The 25272-nt window shown below is 37.9% G+C and overlaps 1 protein-coding gene across 6 annotated transcripts in view; it reads right to left on the reverse strand.

Annotated features, from left to right (window-relative positions):
• Positions 1–25272, reverse strand: part of lrrc28 (leucine rich repeat containing 28) — a 73638-nt gene that overhangs the window by 34355 nt on the left and 14011 nt on the right. For all 6 annotated transcript variants that reach the window (XM_072564953.1, XM_072564951.1, XM_072564952.1 and 3 more), the window contains 3 exons: positions 20659–20696; positions 17725–17862; positions 3164–3370 (listed from right to left, as the gene is read on the reverse strand). In XM_072564953.1, the coding sequence (XP_072421054.1) occupies positions 3164–3370; positions 17725–17862; positions 20659–20696 (383 nt within the window). The remainder of the gene's footprint in view (positions 1–3163; positions 3371–17724; positions 17863–20658; positions 20697–25272) is intronic.

Here is a 25272-nt window from a genome sequence, read left to right on the forward strand (position 1 = left end):
ATTTCACCTCCAGCGGCATAATACAATTGCTCCTGGGTGTCCCTCTTAATCATGGTTTCAGTTCCAAAAACCAACAAAATAGAATCTAGGTCCTATTCCATTATTCCAATTGACAGATTGATGGCTCTTTCTCAATTCTGTGGGTGGTTGTGCATGGCCATTCTTACCTGGTGAAGTGAACTGGTTAATTCTGATAAAGACTGAGATGCCCTCATGCTAAATAGTTATGCGACCCCAGAGCAGTCTTTGTTCAACTACTTAGTGGGACAAATGTCATACAACCACACAAGACTCAGCAATAACAAGTCAGTGATGCCCTTAGATTCCAGGGCTGTACGTGCGCTAAACTGAATGGATCAGCGTGTCAATATTAGTGCAATGCTGGAAATGCACAGCAGGTCAGGCAGCATCTGAGAGCAGGAAAAACCGACGTTTTGGGCAAAAGCCCTTCACAATGGATCAGCGTGTGTGTACCTTACATCGCATTGAACCCCATTCTTGACAGGGATTGGGAGATGCAATTATTTCCCAAACATGAGAAATTCCCAGTCATTGGTTCAATGTTGTCAAAACAATGAATTCAAACTCGATTGTATAACCTGAACATAATTTAAACTAATCAGTTAAATTCGAATTGTTCTCAAAACAGCAACTAAAACTCAGGTATCCTTTAACAGCCAATTGTTATATGTACCTATTTTGGAACAGCTCATTTCCCAGCTGTTCCTTTTGGGCAGTTAAGCCTACACTTTAAGTTTATTTCAAAATTCAGAAGATGCTATTTTAAAGTGAACATATACTCATTCAACTTCGTAACATAAATGTTACACGTTTAACAGCTGGATTTTCACCCCCAGTGAGAAGTGGGCTTCTGGACAGTGACAGATTGCAGGAGGGAAAGGTGGAGAAAAGTGGTGTTTGTGCTAAGTTGTCAATTTGTAATAAAATACATGAAAATCTGAGTTTTTTGTTGCCTTATTCAATATATGGATATGGGTCCGTTAGTCATTTGAGTTGAAAAATTCAGGTTAACTCCCAATACAAGTTGGGTTTACAGAAGGGTTCACTCACAGCTGGGTGTAGGTCTGACTATGAGTTTTGGCACTGGCAAAATAGGGTTCAATTATATGTTATTTCCCCACTGCTATGAAATGAACAGTGTGATTATGTGGGAGGGGGAAACAGAATTAAAATCACAAATAAATCAAGAATATTCATGTCAGAGAATCATACTACATTCTAGATCATTAGATTCTTGACTATATTAACATTTTTCTTCTAACTACTAAAGACTACTTTGTCACACAAATTTCAATCTTCATATTTTTCAAAATTAAATGAATCAATTTCTGAATGGAAAGCTAAGATTTTGACAGGAACTATAATAACATTTATCTATAAACTGAGAAAAGCTTAAGCTGTACTCAGTCTGAATAAATTCTTTTACACTGTAACAAAATCACTGGTTTGTAACTATTCTACAATATGTGCATAATACAGTCTGGCAAGTAAAACTTAACATGCCTGTACACAGCCAAAATCAAAATTGACTCAATTTGGAGTGCATGTGATAATTTTCAAATCAACTATCTGGTCACACTTCACAGGCGAAACGCTAAAGAAATAATGAAACAGATGACCACTTTAGACACGGCTCATTTCCATCTGCAATGGATAATTTATTTAGTTAATAAGCTGCAAATTGAAGTGAAACTTTGAACAGCTAATGCTGAAACAGCTATAAACTTGGATGAATTAATAAGATCAGGTTTCTATTTACAATATTGTGTCCTCAAGTATAATTATCAATTTTTTGCTTTGCCTGATGCTAGAAAAGTAATACAGGTACACAATTCTTTACCCATACTTCTTGGGGGCCAGTTATTTTTTTGATTTTGGAATTTTTTGGATTTCAGAATAATTGAGATTTTTGCAGTGAAATACAAAAACTTTTATCAACAGCAGACCCACGTGTGACTAGTACGAGCGCTGAGACACAATTGACCCCTGGCAGTGCTGGGCCACACCGCCACGCCACATCTTAGTGAAGGGGGTTGAGTGGTGTGGAGTTGGTCAGCTTTTTGCACACCAAACAACCTTGTTATGCAGAAAAACACTTCACGAGAAAACTTTGGATATCAGAATTTCAGATAAAGGATTGTGTACCTGTATAAATTTCGAATAAGGCTCAACATGAATCTGAAGCAAAGCAAGTTACCTTGGAGGGGATCATGTCATCATATGCCTGCTGAGACTAACTCATCCTCCAGATAGAGGAGATCCTGGAGTTAATCTATGTCATACACTATTGTGACCCAAACATATACTTGGACATGTTCCTTTCCTATTTCTGGGTCAGTAACTCTACAATTCATTAGTGAGTATCATCAGTACTTTTAGTAGTGATTCAAGGAGGAGACCAACCCTCAGTTTAACTAGAGATGAACAACAAAGGTAGTCTTGCCCACATCAGGCACAATTCAAAAGGATCTTGCCTTTCCTGTCACAAATGCATCTCATTATCCGTTATTGTGTAACCAATAAAAAAAACTGAAAAATACAAAGCTAAGATTTCTGAAGCAACAACTCAATTTACGATATAACAAAAAATATTCAAGTTAATATTTTTCTTATACATTGTAATGATTTCACAAGAAATCTTCACAAGGCGTAAAGCCTGGCCAATTTCCACAATGTTAATATAATGTTAGCAGTAATGTAACATCTTGAATCTGTGAATGCTTCACTTGTGAATTGAGCACAAGCGAAATATTTTAGTGGTATCATAAATTCCCACCTTGCTTTCATTAGTTCAGAGGATTGTCTCATGTTCCCATTAGTTACATAAGAGGTTCATTGTGTTCTGGGAATTTTCAAAATACATGAGAATATCAATAATTAAATTATTCTATTAGAGCTTGGGAATTGAAATGGTGAATCACTGTACAAGAATCCTTAAGAGAAATTAAAAGTTAACAGATGTGAAATAACAGCAAAATAAAAGTCACCTTTCAAATCTTGCATGATTCAAGATCAGTTGAAAATACCAAGTTTCAATAACAACTTGTATTGATATAATGCCTTTATTGTAGCAAAAGGTTCTAAAGTACATTATATTAATGTTATTCTATTCAGTGGTAACAAAACAATACTTGAAACTCACCTTGTGGTAAACATTTTAAACTATTGCTCGTCACAGAGAGTTCATTCAAGTTTGGAAGCATACAAAGCTGTCTCGGCAGATTCGTAAGGTGGTTTCGGTCAGCTGCCAAATATTGCAGGGCGAAGCATAAATGAAGACTCTCTGGCAACGCCGTCAAGCAATTGGTTGAGATGTCGAGAGTTTGCAGCTCTCTTAGATCTCCAATTTCTGCTCAAGACAAAAAAAATCACAACCACAATCATAAACCACTTACACTAGTTTCATTATAGAGTTCATGATGAAGAAGAATACACATTTTATTACAGAGACATTCCCACCATCAAAAATATAACAGGATTAAAACTGAATTTTAAATTGTTATTCCTGAATTAGAGAAACTATCTTCCACATTGTTGTTTCTTTTTCTAGAGAAATAAAATCCAATTTCCTGTCCAATTTTGTCCAGATGCATTCAAATTCACATTCATACATGGCGGGACTTTAGGTCAAAATCTTGCTTTTAGGAAAGGCTACAATTAGTTTCATAAAAATATACTTTGGTTAAGATGAAATGCATCAATTTTTTTCAGAATGTGGTCACTTGACATAATTCCTTACTTCAGGGAAGGAAATGGGAGAATGGATACAGTGCAGAGTTATGCAATGTGTCATGACAATGGAACACAGGCCCAAATTACTTTTAGATGTATTGAGCTGCTAAGTAGTATTTTTTGTGATAAACTAAAAGCAAGGATATACAAGCCAAAAACAGCTGCTAACTTAATCCTGAGAATATAATTCCTGTGGTGGATAATACACAGTCCCCAGAGAGATCGTGGAATGTTACACCTGGGGGTGTTAAAGAACTTCAGACAGAAAGAAAGAACACTTCAAAAGTAAAGATACAATGTAAAACCTGAACTACATTCTGTGGTTGGAGAGATAAATGGAGGTGAATTACACATTGGCAGAAACCAGCTCATGCCACATATGCCACCCAGACTGTGAACACTATATAAGGTAAAGGAAAGCAATTATGGGTGAAAGACATGCTTGTGTTTCCTCTACCAGTAATATACAAGAGTGTATGTTCCAGAGGTGACAAGTGAAGACCAGTCACTAGGCACCCATTTTAGTAGGTAAAAGACAGAGTCACAACTTTGCAAAGACACCACTGAAAAGGAAACAAGGTAGCTCCATTCAGTTAAATTGGAGAACCAAGAATCTCCACACCAAGTGCTCAACTGCCGAGGTTAGTGGGACCAGAACCACATAACTAAATAGCCACAATATTTCACCAGTCACTACTCACAGAAAAACCAAAAAAAAAACTAATTTCTGTACTTTTTGTTCTAATTGTTCTGTGCAACGTGACCACTGATTACAAACACATCATTGGAACATAGCAACAGCACAATGCAATCTGGGTTACTGAATCTGGTCTGTCATTTAATACGATCGTGGCTGAATGAACACTTCAATGCCTTTTATCTAAACTAAGCCACAACCCTCAACACCAACGATAATCAAAAACATATCAAGTTCTGCTTTAAATATATACGAATAATGAACTTTGACACCCCTCTGGAGAGTGAATTCCAAAGATTCACAACGTTGTAAGTTAAAGAAAGTCTCAGTCCCAAATGAGTCGTGCAGCAAGGAAACAGAGCCTTCAATCCAACTAGTCCACGCTGACCATGTTCGCAAAGAAAACTAAATCAGTCCCACTTGCCTGCATTTGGTCCATATTCCTCCAAACCTTTCTTATTTATGTACCTATCTGAATATCTTTCAAACATTGTAAATATAGCCCCATCCACCTCTTCTGCTGGTTCATTCCACACACTAACCACTCTCTGTGTAAAAAGGTTGCCACTCATGTTTTTAAATCTTCCTTTATAAAAATATGGCCCCTTGTCGTGAATTCTCCTACTTAGGGAAAAGACTTCTGCTATTCACCTAGTCTGTGCCCCTTGTGATTTCCTATAAGGTCACCCCTCAATCTCCCACATGCCCGTGAAATAATCTATCCAGTCTATTTTTATAACTCAAAGTCTCTATTCCCTGCACAAATCCTGGTAAATCTTTCCTGAACCTTCTCCGGTTTAATAATATTCTTCCCATAACAGAATGACCAGACATACACACAGTATTCCAAAAGAGGCCTCACCAACATCCTGTACACCCTCAACATGCTGTTTCAACCTCTATACTCAAAGGCCTGAGCAAAGTAGGCAAGTGTGTTAACTGCCTTCTTAACCATTATATCTACTTGTGGCATGCCCTCTATCTTTGAATTATGCCTAATTTAGGGAAACTCTACAATTGAATTGGAGAAACTATACTCTATATAGTTGCATACTTTATCCTTTTCCAGAAAATCCCTTGAAGTATTTTCTATGTTTTAATGAGATCACCTCATTTGTCGAATCACGAGAGAACACAGGGTCAGTTTACATAATCTCTCTTCATCGGCCAGTCCCACCCTTAGGAAAACAAGTCTGACAAACATTTGCCAAACTCCCCTTCTGGCAACAATATCTTTCTAACATGACCAAAACTGTACACGGTACTCCAAGTGCAGTCTAGCCAAGGTTCGATGCAACTAAAGGAAGGCATCACCGCTCATATACTCAAGTCGTCGTGCATTAATGGTTAACATCCTATTAGCCTTCCTATTAGCTTTATGTCAGCTTTCACTGATTTATCGACAAGGACACCCAAATCCCTTTGCTTTTCTATACTTGCCCATCTCTCACCATTTAAGAAAGACTCTGTTCAACTGTTCTTCCTATCAAAGCAGCTAACCTCACATTTTTCACAATATATTCCATCTACCATGTTCTTCCATTGTCCAAAGCCCGTCTAAATCTTGAAAATATTTTTCATTTTCTTCAACACATAATTCTACTTAGCTTGTATCATCTGCAAATTTGGATTTTTTACATTTAGTTCCTTTGTCCAAATCATTCATCTATATTGTGAACTGCTGGAATCCAAGTACTGAATCTTGAGATACCTCACTGGTCACAGCCCATCAACTTCTACTGTTTTCTCTGAGCCAATTCTTTATCCATGACGATACATGACTTTCTATATCAGGTACTTTAAATTTTGCAAACAACCCTTCTGTGGAGGACCTTATCAAAATCTGAAAGGCCAAATAGATCATCAATGCTCCCCTTTATCAATTTTATTGATCTCACCAAAAAACTCAACACAATTTTCCATTCGTAAATCCATATGCAATCCGATCATTTTCATACAAACATCCAATTATCAAGTCCTTTTTAACAGATTCTAGCACTGTCCCGACTGCTGTCATGCTGATAGTTTTGCAGTTCGTGTTTTTCCCTTGCATCTTTCTTAGTGGGGTGATATTTGCAAACAATCTTTGCAGAATCTATGAACTTTTGGAAGATGATTACTAATGTATTCACCATCTCTGCAGCTACCTCCTTCAACACAACAGGCCAACAAAAACTTATCAACTTTCAGCTTCAATGATTACGTCAGTACAATCTTCTTCCTAATACTAATTTCCTTCAACTCCTCATTCTCCCTCATCACTCTGTACTGTGCCCTTAATTTTGTCTTTTTGACATCATTCTGTATTTGAGGCACACTCAATGCTAGCCTTTCCTCTCTCCTAATCAGACTCTGTCAGAGACTCAAAGATCAATCGGTCCATCACTCCTGCGCCAGTCAAAACCAACCATCGAACTATTCTAATCCTATTTTTCCAGCAAGGGCGCATCTAAATAAATCTTCAATGGAACGAGGGTTTCTGCCTCTACCACCCTTACAGGCAGTGAGTTCCAGATTCCCATGACCTCTAGGTAAAACACATTTTCCTTGTATTGCCTCTAAACCTTTTGCCCATTGCTTTAAAATTATGCCCCTGGTCACTGATCCTTCCATCAAGGGAATTTTTTTTCTCCTGACTACTCTGTCTACACCCCTCATAATTTTATACATCTCAATCAGGTCCCCTCTCAATCTCCTCTGCTCTAAGGAAAACAACCCCAGTCTGTCCAATCATTTTTCATAACTGAAACTCTCCAGCCCAGGCAACATCCTGATAAACCTCCTCTGCAATGCTATCACATCCCTCCTATGTGGGTTCATGAATAGCACACAATACTGTGGCTGTGGCCTAACCAATGTTTTGCACAGTTCTTGTATAACCTTCCTTCAGTTTTTTTTTCTTCATTTCCTGCTTCTAACTTAATTCCCTTCCAATCCTCAGGTTACCAACTCCAGGGCAAATTTAGACCAACCCTAAAAGCACCAGAAAATCTGCAAAGCTATCAGTCCAGTTCTGTTCAGATCTAACTTGCCCAACCTGTACAGGTGCCACTTGCTCCAGGATCCCATCACCTCAGAAATCTGATGCTGTTCCTCCTACACCAGTTCTCCAAACAGGTATTCAATTGATCAATCCCCCTGTTAAGCTCTCTGCCATCCAGCACTGGAAGATTTCTTGGGATTACTGCTCTTGAGATCCTCTTCTTCAATTCCCTTCCTACCTACTTGAATTCTGCAATTACGAACTCTTTCCTTCAGGGTCATTGACACTAACAGGGATATAATTTCTGGCCGATTCTCCTCCTCCGTAAGGATACCTTACAGTTGCTCAATGGCCACATTTGCCTGGCACCAGCGAGGCTATACACCATCTTTGAGTCACATTACATACTGTAGAAAAGCCTGTCCTATCCTCTGACTATGGAATCACCTATCAGTACTGCCCTCCACTTCTTTTTCCAACACCAGCCTACAATTGCTATACCAGCTATCCTTGCCAATGGTCACTGCACAAGTTCCAAATCCCAGAGCTCAAGTTTATGTAAGCAGTGACACTTCCTGAAGATGCATTTGTCTGGAACTCATGCTCTGTCCATGACTTTACATTGTTATGAAGGTGTAGGTGTGTACTGTACCTTTGAGAGAGAAAGTTAGCAAGGACTGACTGAAAGCACAGAGAGTGCTAAACAAGGTAAAAATGTAACACTTGTTTGAAACAAATAGCTGAAGTTGCGTTACCATGGAACAAAAACAAACTCATATTCGGCCAGTTTAAATTATGCTGCAGATACCAAAATCCAATTGAATTTGAATTTAATGTTTTGAAGACATCAAACCAATGAAATGATCTGATGTTTTGGGATATAAAACAGACATTTTGAGCAGTTAGAGCGAGAGCTGCCAACACTATCAAGTGCATACTGCTAGCTAAATAGCTCTCTAAAAGGTACCTGACCATAAAAAAACTTGTGCAGCAGAAGACTGAAGAACAGACAACCCAGGAAAACCCAGAGGAAAATCAACAGAGGAAAATTGACAAAGCTGACTGGTTTTGAAACATGATTTTGTTTTGTAAATCTTAAATGGGGTTTTTTTTTGGACCAGTATTGTAGAGTGGGAAGTAAAAGACAGGTTTAAGAGAAAGGAGTTGTAAATAGTGGTTTTAATGTTCTCTTTGGACTTATAGGATAAAATTATTAATTTTCACTTTAACTAGTGACCTCTGGGATAGTTCTTTGCCCCTCCAAATTTAACAGATTACAGCATGAGGTGTGCTTCTCTGAGAGTTGGGTTTAAATCAGCAGAGGGGTTTACCCTGTGTCATAACAACATATCAAACAATGTACTCTACACTGGACCTTGCTGTCTTGGTATACCCTAACTCTGAAAATCATTTGTCACCCTTAGAATTGTCTAAATGTGACATTAAAACACACAAGTAATCTTACCGTTCTTTGCTTTTGCTTTACTATTTTACTTTATTTAATTTTACTTCCCTCTATCAGTGATCCTTCAGTGACAGAAAGCCAAGTATCTGCCTCTTCTTTATAACTGTGATGCATTTATAGTCTTAAGCTATTTAGACTCATTCCATAACAACGACTTCTCATGAACAAATAAATTTAGATTTCCTGTGGCATCATTCTTTGATTTCTTTCACACTCAGCCTTTCTCACTGCTATGTTCAGAATGAAGTCACTCCCTGCAGACCTTCCTTGCAAGCCGAAGTGCTCTTGTGCCAGTGGGCTGAGGTACTTGTTTACTAACCTGCATTTGAGCTCTAGCGTTTGCACAGAGTCACAGTCAAAGAACCATACTAATCATTCCTGTGTTGCAAGTGAAGCACTCTCTCTGTGAATGCTAGAAGTCAGCAATCCAGTCAAAAGGAAACAGGATAAAAAGGATCCGCTTGTTCCAAGTACTGCCTTGCAATCACCAAAGGAAACAAGATTAAAGAATCTCAATTAACCTGCACTACCAACAATCTCAAAATCAACAGTTCAACTAAGTCACCTTGTTCAATCACCAAGGAAGGGGGTTGGGGTTGATTGGAGAAGGGGAGCCAGTTTCCTCCTTCCTCATCTGGGAGTAAAATGATTTGGAAAAATCCTGTCCAAAATCATAACAAATTGGGGTTCTCACTGGTTTGTAACAAGTGATGATACAGAGAATGTGTTTCTTGAGAAAGGGGTGAGGATGGGGTTTGAGAGAGGAGGGTAGTATCAGAGGAAGGAAACAAATAAAAATTCATCTGGCACACTTGCTAAGAAGGGATGCCAGATGATTAGTGGATTGGAATAATTGGAAGAACAGGTAAATTTCTGGTGGTGGATGTTGAGCCTGGTGGAAAGATGAAATGATACTGCAGAATCTAAAGAACACATGGGGAAGAATGGAAAGCAGCAGAGGCAGGTGAACACGAGTACTTTACTTGATGGAGTTGAGGAGAATGAAAAACAATTTAAGGAAGTGGCTGGAAGTGAAGAAAAAATTGTTCTGGACATGGTACTTATTACACTTTTAAACGTCAGTATTTCCTTAGGTATAGGAGAATTTATTTGTCAAATGCATGCAAGACAGTGAAGATTAAATATACTGAATTGAGCACAATAAATAATTTAGTTCAATATGCAAAACAAAGCTCTAAACTAAGAATCATTTGACAAAATAATTACACAATTTATTTTGTTAAGTATAACAATAGACACATGAAGTGTTGTCGTTTAGGGAATATTACAGAGATTTGTAATGATGAAAAAAGGAAAAACAGATTCATTAACATGATTGCTATATGTGTGAAACAAAGAAGGTACAACACAGTCAGGCCTCATTTCCTTTGCTGTCAGACCTACCATTGCTGAAAGGATGTTGTTCTATTCACTAAACAATCTGCAAGTAAGAGAAGTGGAAGTCTGTTTATGATTCTAAGGAAGTCTGGTGGGGTGGAAGAATATCAGAACAGGATAAAAAGCATCACATGCAAAACATGAGGATAACAAGGTCACTTTGCATCATAGTAAACCTGTCATTTCACGTGTTTTATAAATACAATGTGAAGCAATGCCAAACTAGAGAACTTTTGTTTATGGATTTTAAAAATACTAGAGAGAAGCTTTTTTGAGAAATATAAATGGAAAAGTGATTCAAGCATAAAACCGAACATAGCACCACAAGCATTTACAGAAGGGTTTGACCGGCATTTGAAAATGAATACTTTAAAACAAACGTTATCCTTTCGAAAAAGATGGCATTGTGATTCTGTAGCAAAGCACTAATTTGGAAAGGGTGCACGGTCAAAAGGTTCTACTTACAGTGGAAGGATTTTGAATGCGAAAGCTTCCAAATTGTAATCACAACTTGTGGGCATACCAATTAAACTCTACTCCTTGATACCCCTTCAACATATATTAAAGATATTCTCAAAGACAATGTTTGTTAATTTGAGCCAAATTATCAAGGGATTTATAGAACGTGAGCTATTCAACACTGATAAACCAAACTTAGTAATGGGGTGACTGCAGACATCTATAAGTTACACTTTTCCTTCCTTAAAGGGAACGACTTACTTCGGGTGAACAAAACTGGGGCTGTGGGGGACAGAGGGACGGTGAACAAGATTGCCAACTCAATCTAGAAATGCAATTGCTAGTTTGTTTATCCCAATGTGCAAAATTGAACAAAATCTTCTTGAACTTCAATCACAATGTAAGAAACGACATGCAACACAGCTGAAATATTTTACTTGCAAGCCAGCAGTGATGAACAGTAGAGCTTTCAGCAGGTATTGTGGAATACGATATATGGCATCAAGACTGAGAATCATTCTCTAAACTGTGAACTACATGTAACTTAGCAAATGAATCTTGGGCACACACTCAAAACTCTGCTCCTTGGCAGCCCTTTTTTAACATTAGGAATGCAAAACAGAAGCTTACACTTTCTTCTTTCATTAAAAGATTCAGTCACTTTCAAAACACAGCTTCATTCTGGCTCATGTATTATACTGCACTCATTGATTGTTGGCTGTCTGGAGTGATACAAAAGGTGCATAATTACATCCTGAAGTCGCAATAATTCCAAGATATAGGATCAAGAGTGGAAAAACTGAACACAGGAGAGTGAGTGTTGAGGTAATTTTTGGGGAAGTGATGTACTACACAATCATAATGCAGCTTTTGGCAAGATGTAAGCAAGGCTAATTTTTATTGGAGAAGTTGCTTGGCAAATGTTAAGTGTTGCTCAAATTAAACCCAGTACTCTTCGTGAAAATATTTTTGCCCCAAGTCCTAAGTGTTGTCATAGAAACTTCTAACAAAAGAGAAAAACAAAATCATCCCATTGTGGTTCCATCTCCACTGCTAAACAGCTGTCAGATTCTTTATGCATCATACTGGTAGGAGTGTGCAATGGTAATTTAAATTCTGTTGTAGCATATCAAAGTATAGATGTTTGATTTTTATGAAAACATTGAAACAAAATACTTTGCTTGGGTTGGTGTTCGAAATAGAGAAGTTTCTATCCCCAGAGGGGTCCTAAAAATTGCTGCAAAATTGGTTTTTGCAACCTGCCAGAATAAAAATATACAAACAGCTCTCAAGAGGCTTACTGTAATGGTCACAATGCATTTTGTTTATTGGAAATTCTAAGCTTTAGTTATGGATCAAAAGTCAGTCAATAATAAAGATGAAGAAAAGTAACACCTAGAATTATTCTTATGCACATTTGAACATAGTAATTTAATTGATTTTAAAGCAAATTATTTAATAGTACATTTGTAGGCTACTTCCTCACCATTTACATGTGTGAAGCCGCACAAATTAATCTGGGATTTGCAAATCCACGTGCAAGGAAGGGCTATGTTTCACTGCTGAAAATGTCAATATCCAATGAGATCACACATATAGATTAACACGTCCTGAATGGACTGCTGCATTATCACAGATGTTTTCATTGTCCCCTATATCGTTATTTCAAATCCTATTTTGTGTCTCCCTTTCTATTAAAAAAGCAATTAGTTCCTATTCTTTAAGAGCCATTATAATGAGCATTCCATAACATGCTGCATCCATCAGCAGGCTAAGAGAAATGTAAGTTAATCTACTGCAGCACATGGTAAACCTTAGAGACTTAAAAACAAGTCAGACAAAGCTGACACCAATTAGAAAAAAAAGTCTAATTTCTAGATGTAATGTGGCAATGGTCTTACTTGTGAATCAAAGTAATTATTACATTAAAACACAAGTTCCAATCTTTCTCCTTCCTTCCCTAACTCTATCAGCTTTTATAGAAAGTAGCTCAGTGCAAACATTCAGACAAAAATCACCAAAGTTGGATTACAACACAATGAACCACTGGACATGGCATCATATTTACAACAGAAACAGATCATTTAGCTCAATAGGTTCTTTTCATGATCCGCGTAAGCTTCCTGTCATCTTACTTCATCTCGCTCTCTTTCTATTCTTTCTTTTCACACCCTTAGCTAAAAGTCCTCTTAAATACATCTAAATACACCAGAAAGTAAAGGATAGTCTGATGTGATTAAATTGCAATTTACTATTTTTATATTAATAAAGCTAACAGCAGAAAATGTTTCACTCAAAGTAAAACAGGAAAGAAATGCACAAGCAAACTTGCATTTGTGTACTATCATTCAGACTTTCAGGAGATAAGATCTGGGCATAACGTTCACAGCAAGTGTGCTCTTTCAATACATCTTCAGGCAGATTGAATAAACACTAGATGTGGCAAGGTCAAGCAACAATCGATAGTTTAGTTTACAGCAAGTGAATATTAGAACATGACTGTACCTGATAAAACTTCACAGAAAATTTTGACTTTTCATAACTCAAGAACAGGCTACCATTGTCTATTCAATGGGTTGCCTCACTTCACGTAAGTCACTCCTGTTTTTTCTGACTTTATTTGAGTCTGGATAAAAATCTTGTAATTCGACTGGGTCTTTGTGTTACTTCTTCTGAACTTGGAGCAGCTTTCATTTACGTCATTCGAAATACAATCACCTGTTCTTAAACCTTCAATTTATCAAGCAACATAGCGTTATAGAGATGTACAGCATAGAAACAGACCCTTCGGTCCAACCCGTCCATGCCGACCAGATATCCCAACCCAATTTAGTCCCACCTGCCAGCACCTGGCCCATATCCCTCCAAACCCTTCCTATTCATATACCCATCCAGATGCCTTTTAAATGTTGCAATTGTACCAGCCTCCATCACTTCCTCTGGCAGCTCATTCCAACCATGTACCACCCTCTGTGTGAAAAGGTTGCCCCTTAGGTCTCTTTTATATCTTTGCCCTCTCATGCTAAACTTATGCCCTCTAGTTCTGGACTCCCGACCCCAGAGAAAAGACTTTGTCCATGCCCCTCATGATTTTATAAACCTCTATAAGGTCACCCCTAAGCCTCTGACGTTCCAGGGAAAACAGTCATAGCCTATTCAACCTATCCCTATAGCTTAAATCCTCCAACCCTGGCAACATCCTTATAAATCTTTTCTGAACCCTTTCTGACATAAATATTTGGACTTTCTCTTAGACTTTACTGGGCACATTGTTTGATGGTCTCTAAAAGAGCTGAAAATGTGTTGCTGGAAAAGCGCAGCAGGTCAGGCAGCATCCAAGGAACAGGAGAATTGACGTTTCGGGCATAAGCCCTTCTTATGCCCGAAACGTCGATTCTCCTGTTCCTTGGATGCTGCCTGACCTGCTGCGCTTTTCCAGCAACACATTTTCAGCTCTGATCTCCAGCATCTGCACTCCTCATTTTCTCCTCGGTCTCTAAAAGAGCTCAAACATCTCATCCCAATCAACATGATTAGCTTTCTGTGGAGTGAAGAGATTCCTTCAAAAGCATGAATTCAGAGCCGTGTCAAAAAAAGGTGGCAAATACTGGAAATGGACTCCTTACGCTTGCACGTGGGCATACCAAAACATATGGTAATCCAAAACACAGTCATTTAATCACCTGTAAAATGGTGTTAATTGAATTGTACACTTCAGATTGTTTGCTGGCACTAAATTAGTCCACAAACACTGCAGTCGTTGGCCTGGGAGCATAAACATTCTAAATCAGCGAAAACAGCATTTCTTATGAGTCTCCCACAATGCTGAAAACCATTGATAGGGAATTTTAAACGAAAAAAAAGTAACATTTACTTGGAACCTTTAATATAATGAAACATTGCTGAGGCTTCAGAGAAATGCCATCATATAAATTTGTAACCAAGCCAGAGACAGTTGAACAAGCGAGGTATTGAGTAGCGAGGTAGAGTGGTTTAAGGAGGAAATTCCAGAACTTTTCTCCACTTTTATTCTCTTCATCCAAATTCTACCTACCTTAAACTTTTTCAATGTTTCAAAGGAGATAGCATTGACTGTTTTTTAAACTAAAAACCCGAAATGAAGTTTGCAGTATTAAATACTTCAAAATTATGCTCTGTGCCAATTGATGTGATCCCACTTATGTTAATCATGATGAGCATTAAAGAACATTAAATACCTTCAAGAAAATGGAACAAGAATCTCACATTGGTAGACAACTACATTTTGTTTTACTAAATGCCAAACAACATTGATGTAATTCCTTTAAAATGATGGGTCACCAATTTGACAAAATTAACGCTCGGATCATCCCCTTTTAAAAAATTATTGTGACACTGGGTGGTTGTTAATTCTATACTCGCCTACAGGGTACATATGGTCTTAATCCGTTTAACATTTCATGGATAACTATCCATGTATGTACATTGAGACTGTCCAAAATCTCCAACTCAATGTTGGAGACTTTTCAAAGAGTCCTGGAAAGCACAGAAATAGTTCAATGGAAGGGAAAGTTTCCCCAGGCAATTTCTGTGGAATTAGCACATTGGAGTCAGTTAGCCATCTAAAGTCCCAACAGACATTTAGGGGTATAATGTCTGGGTTCTAATGATTTGGATCATATATTTAATCTGTATGATATTTGTTGGGTAATTATCCAGGCAAATAAGGCAGAACATTCTGAAGTTTCCTACTCAGAGTTGGAAACATTTTGGGGGCTGCTGACAATCCTGAAACTGGATGATCTGGGCTAATGTTTCTCCTGTGAGCAAGACTCTATGAACAAGGCCAGCAGCAACTGAAAGAATTAACGATATTGAGAAGAAAGCTCTGCCAAAATGGATGTAAAGAACTGTTTATGGGAGGAGGTAGCCAGTTGTCTCAAAGTCATGTGCCAGAGTGTTTCAGTAACAATGATGTGTACTTACTCTGAGGTATTACTTGAGGCCTTGCAAAGGTCTCTTACACATGTCAGATGTAACGTAACTGGCTATTAAACTCTGAAATAAAGTTATGCTACTAATCATCACCAAACATATCTTCTGTCAAAGATTTTGACATGGCACCCTTTCCTATTTGGTACTAGTGATCTCGACTAATATCAAAAAAGATTGCTGACAGTGAATCCAAGGCATCACAGATTGTTCTGGTGGACATGATCATAAACTATAGCAGGAACGAGCTGCAATAAACTGATCACTTTATGTCTGAAGGCCTTTGTATATTAATAAAGATTTGTCAAGTAATTAATTTCGTAACTTGTGTGAAGTATGCTTCTAATAAAACCAAATAAATATTCCATTAAAAACTGGTCTAACATCAGCATTTCTCAGGGATTTAATGAATACAACTAAATCCCAGTAGCCTAGAAAGACATAACAGCAGGACAAAAAGGTTTTTTTTAAAAAAAGTGTTTTCTGTCTTTGCATGTACAATATTGAGTTTCCATTGCATCTTTTTTTTAAACTGTGTAATGGGTAACCAGGAATGGGATTTTACTTGGAGCTTCGTTTTGTGAGCTGAAGTTTCAGATTACTGAGTCAACAATCAATAAAACAAGTCGATTAGAAAGTGTAAAAAAAAAGTAAACTTTCAAACAATTAGGTGAGCAGATATTTATACTGATAGGTAGATTGAGTTATTGTTTTAACAATGTAGACATCAGAGAATTACTAAAGTCTATAGCCGGAGAGAAAAATATTATACTGTAGTACTTCTGCCCTCCAGTGGATTGAAGGTATAACTTTTACAAAACATCACATTAATGATATGAAACGAGTCAAGCTTCTGCTTCCTTTCAATTCTAAAACTGGTGCTTACAGCTACTTCAGAAATGACTAAACAAATTATACACAAGTTCAGAAATCAGCTAACACTCATATTGCACCTGACATTCCAAAGACTGTCCATCTATTAGTCATAGTGAAGACTTTCCCTTTGCCTGGATTAGTGCTCCAATAACATGCAAGATTTTTGACACCATCAAGAGAAAGCATCCTGTTCTTAAGAGTAAAAATAGTGTGCTGCAAAATAAGTGTTGTGAATCAATGTTTTCTGTTGAAGCTCTTGTTTCAGAATTTTCTTTCACTGGTAACAGGCTCAGTAAATTGAGAGACCTCTGTGTTCGACATTCGTTGTGAAATATTAACTTATGGTAGCATAAATTGCCATAAAGGATGCATTATTCAATTAAAACTAAAATACTGTACTGGAATACCCTTCCAGATATACATCAATTCATAAAATATTGTTGAAGGACCACATATAATCTAGACATGTTTCTTCATTTATGTTATGGGATTTGCATAAGCCTAGTATTTGCTGCCCATCCTTAAGTGGCCTTGATTTGAGAGGCCATTCCACAGGGGAGTTAAAAGTCAACAACACTGCTGCAGGACTGGTGTCACATGTAGGTCACACCGGATAAAGATGGCAAATTTCCTTCCATAAATCCAGATGAATTTTCATGATCATTCTTAAGTCTAGTTTTCCATTCCAGACATATTAAATAAATTTAAATTCCAACAGCTGCCCTGGTGGGATTTTGAACCAATGTTTCCAGGGATTAGCCTGGGCCTCTGGAATTACCCATTCACAAGCATCGCCACTGCACCACCAGCTCCTCTCATAAGGATGAGTGAAATGCTGAGCAACATTGGATCTTGTTAAATACAAGGACATCAATAAGTTTACAACCACATACCTTCCTCATGTTTGAAGGATATGTTCTCATGCCTTTTCTCTGACCGTCACTAACATTTAGCCATCTTTCGCTATTTGAATAAGCCTTGGAAATTCAATCATTTATTGCTGGGAGTAATGAAAATATTACTTGCACTGCAGTCCATATTCCAAATGTTATTGAATTTACAGGTACCTAAAATGACAGTAAATCACGCCCGCCTGTCTTAATTCTTTCATTATTTCCTCACCTGATGGAAGGAATTTCAGCTGGTTGTTGGCCAATCGCAGGTGTCGTAAGGATTTCAACTGTCCAATCTCAGGGCAGAGAATTGCCAACACATTATTACTAAGATCCAATGACTGAAGTTTAACCAAAGTGCCAATTGCTAGTAAGGAGAAAAATTAAAAAGTTATCATTCCAATAAGTCAAGCTCAATTCAGAACATATATTCTGGATATACAACACTGTTTAATAGAAAACCTTTTCTTACAAATGGGAAGCCATTAACTAGTCGTAGCACTTACCCAGTACTAGTACATTTCATTGAAGAAACAAAACATATAGTGATGCTGCATACAGTTTAGTTGCAGTACACTGAAGTATGACATTGCACAATACATGTGCACAACAACAGGATTTTAAACTCTCCCAGACGCTTAACAAAAGAAAACAGCAATGGCTCATCTCATTATTGCTGTCATACCCAAATTATAATCTTATGAAGTTTTTAATCTGGGATACAGATAAATCACAAACACTTGCGCACAAATTACATTCTGTCACTTAGACTCATTATATTCTTTACCATTAAAATTTAAACAAAACCCATTTGAAGACGATCACAATCAAAAACATTAAGGAGCAGGTCTGTTACCACATTAATATCGAAGGGCAAACTTTGTGGACTTTATTTTATTGGAAAATGCCAGTAGTATTTCTTCATAATAATATAAAAGGGATAATGTAAATGGTAGATTAAGTATGAGAAACAGAATTGCAAGCAAAATTGCAACATTTCTTACTGCCTACCCCGTCGCTGCAATACATATTTTTAAATCAGTCTGTTTAGACACGTTACCACAAACCTTTGGAGTATGGGCCACTTGCTTCTGGCTCAAGAGGTATGGACAATATTACTACATCACAAGAGCTCCCCACAGATCACTGTCATAACTTTGACATTAGATCCCAAGGTATGTTTTTGCAATGTCACAGAGTGGAATGCTTCTGCTTTTATAAACCAATCAGTTTAAATGGGAATCAGATATGTTTTAAGATGTTTAAGAAAATCTGCCCACAAAGTGACACTATAACATTGATCATATATCAGACGGTGACCTGAATTAAGGGAATGCATCATGCTTAATTATCCCCTCTCATAAGAAAATATAAGTGACTTCACAAGAATAGAAGGTAATTTATATAAAATATAGTAATATGTAAGCTGAAGACATTCATGGGATATATTTTCCATTTATTGACTATCAATCCCATGTTCTGTCCAAGGTCCTGTTGTTTTATTTAACAAGTCTTTCCCATGGAATTGCAACCATAGCTTTTTGATTAAAACTGCAAAAGAGTTACACCACTGTTTTTCATCATAACTTTAACTTTGAACCCATTCCTACTGTCAGATTATTGCTATACAAATACTCCTCGATTAGACCATTAGAGTCTAATATACCAGTAAATATGTACCTTATTGGATTGCTTCTGAACCTGCTTTGAACAAATAAGACCATAAGATGTAGGAGCAGAAGTAGGTTATTCAGCCCATCAGGTCTGCTCTCCCATTCAATGAGACCTTGGCTGCTCTTAATCCTCAACTTCACTTTTCTGCATTTCCCTAAAACCTCAATTGCTTTACTAAGTAAAAATCTGTTTGTCTCAGCCTTGTATGTACTTAACACCCAGAGCTTCACAGTCCTCCGTGGTAAAGAATTCCACAGATTCACTGGCCTGAGAAAAATTCCTCCGCATCTCCGTCTTAAGTGTGTGATGACTTATTCTGAGATTATGCACTCTCATCTAGGCTCTCCAATTAATGAGAAACAACCTCTCCACGGCTGTCAAGTCCCCTAAAAATCCCGTATGTTTCAATTAGCTTGAAATTTGAAGAATGAGAGACAATGAGTACAGGCCTCATCCACTCAACCTCTCCTCTTCAGACAGAGCCTCCACGCCTGGCATCAGCCTTCTGAAACTTCTCTGGACTGCCTTCAATGCTGGGATATCTTACCTCAGATAAAGGGCTCCAAAACTGTTCACAACATTCCAGTTGTGGGTTGAGTAATGCCTTGTAGAGAATTAGCAGAATCTCCTTATATTTAATGTTCCATTCCCTTTGAAATAAAGGCCAACATTCCATATGCCTTCCCAATTACTTGCTGAACTTGGATGCTAACTTTTTGAATCATGGACAAGGTGCTCCAATTACACCTGCACTGTAGCTGCCTGCAATCTTTCTCCATTCGAATAATATTCATGTCCTCTATTCTTCTTGCCAAATGTAAGAAAACCTTACATTTTCCCACATTACATCCATCTGCCAGATTTCTGCCTATCTATATCCTTCTACATACTCTCTTTCCACCTATTTTTGAGTCACCCACAAACTTGGTTTTCATACATTCACTTTCCTCAGCCAAGTCTACATCCCTTGTTATTTGACAAGCATCCGTAGCATCAGTACTGTACCTCCAAAACGTCTAAAGAAATGATTTGCACAATAGATATCATATTAAACTTTGAAGTGATCATTTATTTATCAATTTTTAAATCCATGCCAAAAACAGCTGTCATAGTCATTATTCAACATCCATCTTCAGGGTAAATGAGAAGGCCACAGGAAGTAAAATCCATACTATTTTAATTTACTGAAGGAATCTTCTGTGCACTTTAGCCCTGTCATTAGGGCTGAGTGGTTTAGGTTTAGATGTACTTGCTTCTACCTCCTAACCTCCAAAGTAAGGTGCAGGAGAAAACGTGTTCCTTTTAAACATATATCCAGATGATGTACATTTTTGTGGAATAAGTGTAATTAAGTAGGATACATTTAAATTCCAAGCCTCAAGGGAAATCACTTTCATGGGAATCCGTAGTTCTGAATAGTCAATAGTGGGTTTCTTAGAAATGGAAATATTGCTGAAACATCAAATAATTTCAATACAACTATGCTTACCTTCAGGAATGACTGCAATGTTATTTGAATGTAAGTATCTAGAAGAGAAAGTGTGTTGCATTTTAGTTTAGAAGATGACAAATAGTGATTACTTACATGGATTGAGAGACCAGATTGCCAATGGGTGAATACTTAAAAGGTTATTATAATTTACTACTTTGATCATTTGAGAGTAAATGGGAACAGATTGCAAAGACGAAAAGCGCTATCTATCACCAGTGAATATAAAAGCAAATACAATTATCCAAAAAGCTAAAATAACTTACGTTCATTGTAATTACAAGTTTTAGTTTTTGATGCATATTTGTGCCAGACCATTATCCAGAAACATTATTTTTGATTCTTGCACTTAGATAAGAGTACTATTACTAACTAGCAAGTGTGCTTGGTGACAGCACATCATCCACTGATTTCTACACGATGCAGGTATTACAAATTCCCAAAGAAGCTGATGTTACCATGAAAGCCCTCCTTCTCAAGCTCTCCCTTTGCTGGTGACTCTCAGGTTAAACCGTCATCAATTATCTCTCTAATGAGACAGCAATCAGAGTCATGGAGTCACACAGCACAGAAATAGACTCTTCAGTCCAACTCGTTCACGCCGACCAGCTATACTAAATGGATCCACTCCCCTTTGTCAACATTTAGGCCCATACCCCTCTAAACCCTTTCTATTCACGTACTCATCCAAACGTCTTTTCAATGTTGTCATTGAACCCGCCTCCACCACTTCCTCTGGGAGCTCATTCCATACACATACCACCCTCTGCATGAAGAAGTTGCCCCTCAAGTCCCTTTTATATCTTTCCCCTCTCACTTTAAAGCTATTCTTGCTGGTTTTAAACTCTTAGGCCCTGGGGCTGTCCACATTATGCTGCAAAGTGTCTTGTTTTGTTTCCATTTGTGGGATGTGGGTGTCGCTGGCTGGCCAGCATTTATTGCCCTGACCCTAGCTGCTCTGGAGAAGGTGGTGGTGAGCTGCATTCTTGAACCTCTGCAGTCCACCTGACCCACAACACCTCCTCGCTTGGAAGTAGGGACTATCAATAAACCACAAAAGCTCTTCAGGTCTGCTTAGAGGAATTTTTCATCAACTGAAAAATTCAGAAATGTTGTCACATACCACTGGAGGCAGGTGGAACGACACTAGGCCTCCCAGTTGAGGCTAGGAGAAAGTGAGCACTGCAGATGCTGGATATCAGAGTTGACAAGTGTGGCGCAAAAAAAGCACAACAGCAGTATCATTATCTCTCAACCGGGATGAAAAGTGTGGTGCTGGAAAAGCACAGCAGGTCAGGCAGCATCCGAGGAGCAGGAGAAATCAATGTTTCGGGCATAAGCCCTTCATCAGTAATGTGGGAGGGTGGGGGTGTGGGGGTGGAGGGTAGCTGGGAAGGCAATTCGTAGCCTCACACCTCCCTAAATCTACCGATCACCTTCCCAGCCCCCTAACGCCCACCCTCCTAATTATCTCTCATCCCTCCCTTCCTCCCAATATTCCTGATGAAAGGCTTATGCCTGAAACATGGATTCTCCTGCTGCTTGAATGCCGCCTGATTTGCTACGCTTTTCCAGCACCACATTTTCATCCCAGTTGAGAGATAACGACACTACCACTACATTATAAAAGTCACCCTGGGTCTGTTTTATAAATTATTTTCTAATCAACTTGCCCAGAGATGTGTCACACACTGCTAGAGTAGGTGGGACTTGAATTCAGACTTTCTGGATGAGAGGTGGGGCCACTACTACTGTGCCACAAGAACACAGGGGGTCAGTTTTATAGATATTTCATTCAGCCTGTTAAGACACCCTGTTACACACCTCTGGAGGAGGTGAGAGTTGAACCAAGGGCTCCTGGTGTAGAGGTGGGGACATTACCAGTGCGATGTAAGAGCCCTCGGGGTCTGTTTTATAAACATTTTCAAATCAATCTTAACAGACTTGTTATTTAACACCGCTGGAGCAGGTGAATCTTGAACTCAGGCCTCCTTGCCAGAGGTAGGGAGACCACCATTGTAACATCAGGGCATTTTTGGGGTTTGCTTTATATGTATTTTACAATCAACCTGTTCAGAGAATTTGCTTCATACCTCAAGCAGCGCAATTGCCATTGCACCGTAAGAGGGAGGGTCTGCTTTATTGATACTTTGTATTCAACTTACTCAGAAACATTCTTACACATGTCATAAGCAGGCTGGACTTCAATCAGGCCTCCTGCCTCAGAGGTATGAACACTACCATGCCACATCTCTGTTTCTGCTCATTGTTTTACGAACTGGGGGCTCCTCTCACATTTAAACAAATATGATAATCACTACACTATAAAAACAATGGGCAGGGTGTGTTTAGCTGATGAGTTCCAGTTGGGTAGGCCATTGCCTGTTACCAAGGCAACTCATACTCAACAAGCTCCACCAGGAGATTAATCACCAATTAAACCCGTGTATCTTGCAGGTGTTATCACATCACAGCACTTTATCTTTATTACTCATTCATTTTAAATATTTATAGAAGGGGGGAGAATTTATTTTATCCATCTTAGAGTTGGGGGTGTGAAAGGGTGAAGTGCTAGACAACATAACTTCCTCCAGTCCTTCACTAATGCCAGTCTGAAACCAAACACAAGTGTAGAATGGAAAATACTTGTTCAATTTCAAAATGTACTTCTGAAAGACAAAGCAACCAGGTTATTAGAATTTGTATGCTCTGCCGACAAGAAATGAGATTTGCTACAAAGCCTCAATTACATCTGAATGTTTTACTCTTCCCGCACATAAAATGTGCTTAACCACAGTACAGCTCAAGACTAAAAACATCAGAAGACTCTTCTTCTGCCTTTCTTATGTACTATATATTGAGACTAAATTATTCTTACAAACATTTTTAAAATAGGAATAACTGGTATTTGGACTTAATTTGTTGATTTGAAAAGACAAATTCAGTACACTAATGAAATATCATTATTAAGTTAGGAGATAACTCCCTCAAGAAAGTATGGAAATAATAGCTCTCCTCCATGCCTACTCATGTCGGAGTGGAAAATAGGCCAAAATACTGGTATTAGTTTAACAGCACACAAGTATAATTGAAGATTCTTTAATGGCGAAAGGAGATATCGGTAAGATAGCCCTATCATGCAAAGTAGAGCATTTCATTCAGATTTATAAAAAGTAAAATCTAAATTTTCTGGCAAATTAAAATCAGGGTGATTTTTCTTGATCGAAGTGAGGTAGAATTCAATGTTCCAAAAGCACACAGTTAAAAATTGAGATGCTGACAAAGAATGATGATTACAGAGTGAAACCTGACCCAAATTTAGTCGTGAATACTCAAAATCACTTTAAATTGATATATTATGCCTCACTCTTATTTATTTCAATAGAATTATATTTAATTGTTTGGTAGTTTTTGTTATAAAAGGTAATTTTGATTATGCTTTTTACCTTGCACTCATTATGACAATTTGCAAGAGATAACATAGAAAAGGGGAAAAAAAATTTTACTGAATGAGGGGAGTGTCCTGATTGATTGGTAAGTAGATTCTGATTGGTAGTGGTATTGCAAGAGAGAAAGAACCAATTAAATGACTGACAGTTAACTGTCAAACTTTGTTTGAATTTTAAAGTAAGCTGACTCGAATTTGTCATTTGCAAAGAACAAGGCCATGTGTATTAATTTGTAGATATAGCTTTAGCACATGAACGCATCATACTGTGAGTCTGACCAATAATCAGAAGGTGGTTATCAGTGTAATATTTTGCACACTCAGGATTATGTGGCAAACATTGTCCAATTGTGCAAACAGTCATAGAGCACAAAACAGACTCTTCGCTCCAACTTGTCTTTGACGACCAGGCCTCCCACACTAAACTAGTTCCAGTTGCCTGAATTTGTCCCACTATCCCTCTAAATCTTTCCTATTCATGTACTGGTCCAAATGTATTTTAAAATGTTGTGACTGTACTTGCATCTTCCACTTCCTTTGGCAGTTCATTCTATATACAAACCACTGTTTGAAAAAGTTGCCCTTCAGGTCCATTTTAAATCTTTCTCCTCTCATGTTAAAATTATGCCCTCTAGTTTTGAGCTCTCCTATCCTATGGAAAAGACCTTTGTTATTCACCTTATCTATGTCCCTCATGACTATATAAACCTCTAAACGGTCACCCCTCATTAGCGTAAGACAAAATCTTACGATTTAAAATGTGTTGTTCTTCAGCTTCTTCAGTTATAAGTCTTACAGCATCTGTAACACATACTGACCTCTCTTGTATGTGAATATTGCACAAAGGTGTACTGTTTAATCAAGACTTCACTGGAAACAGTTTGTGGAGACTAATCAATCATTCCAACTAACTAGCCAGATTTGAGTTAGGTTTCTATGTTACCATGCCAGCCAATTAAGGCTTGACTAATCTGGCATGCAAACAGAACAAGCCTGCTTAAAAGCATTATCTTCATCTTCTTACATACTGATGTAACAGGTAAAAACAATGACTGCAGATGCTGGAGGTATCTACATTTGACTAATTCAAAATTCACATTCTAAAATAAATGATATTAATATATACCTTGACCTCCCTCTCCAAAGACAGACAGCAATAGAGATGC

Source organism: Chiloscyllium punctatum, chromosome 48, assembly GCF_047496795.1.
Source record: "Chiloscyllium punctatum isolate Juve2018m chromosome 48, sChiPun1.3, whole genome shotgun sequence".
Lineage (NCBI taxonomy): Eukaryota > Metazoa > Chordata > Chondrichthyes > Orectolobiformes > Hemiscylliidae > Chiloscyllium > Chiloscyllium punctatum.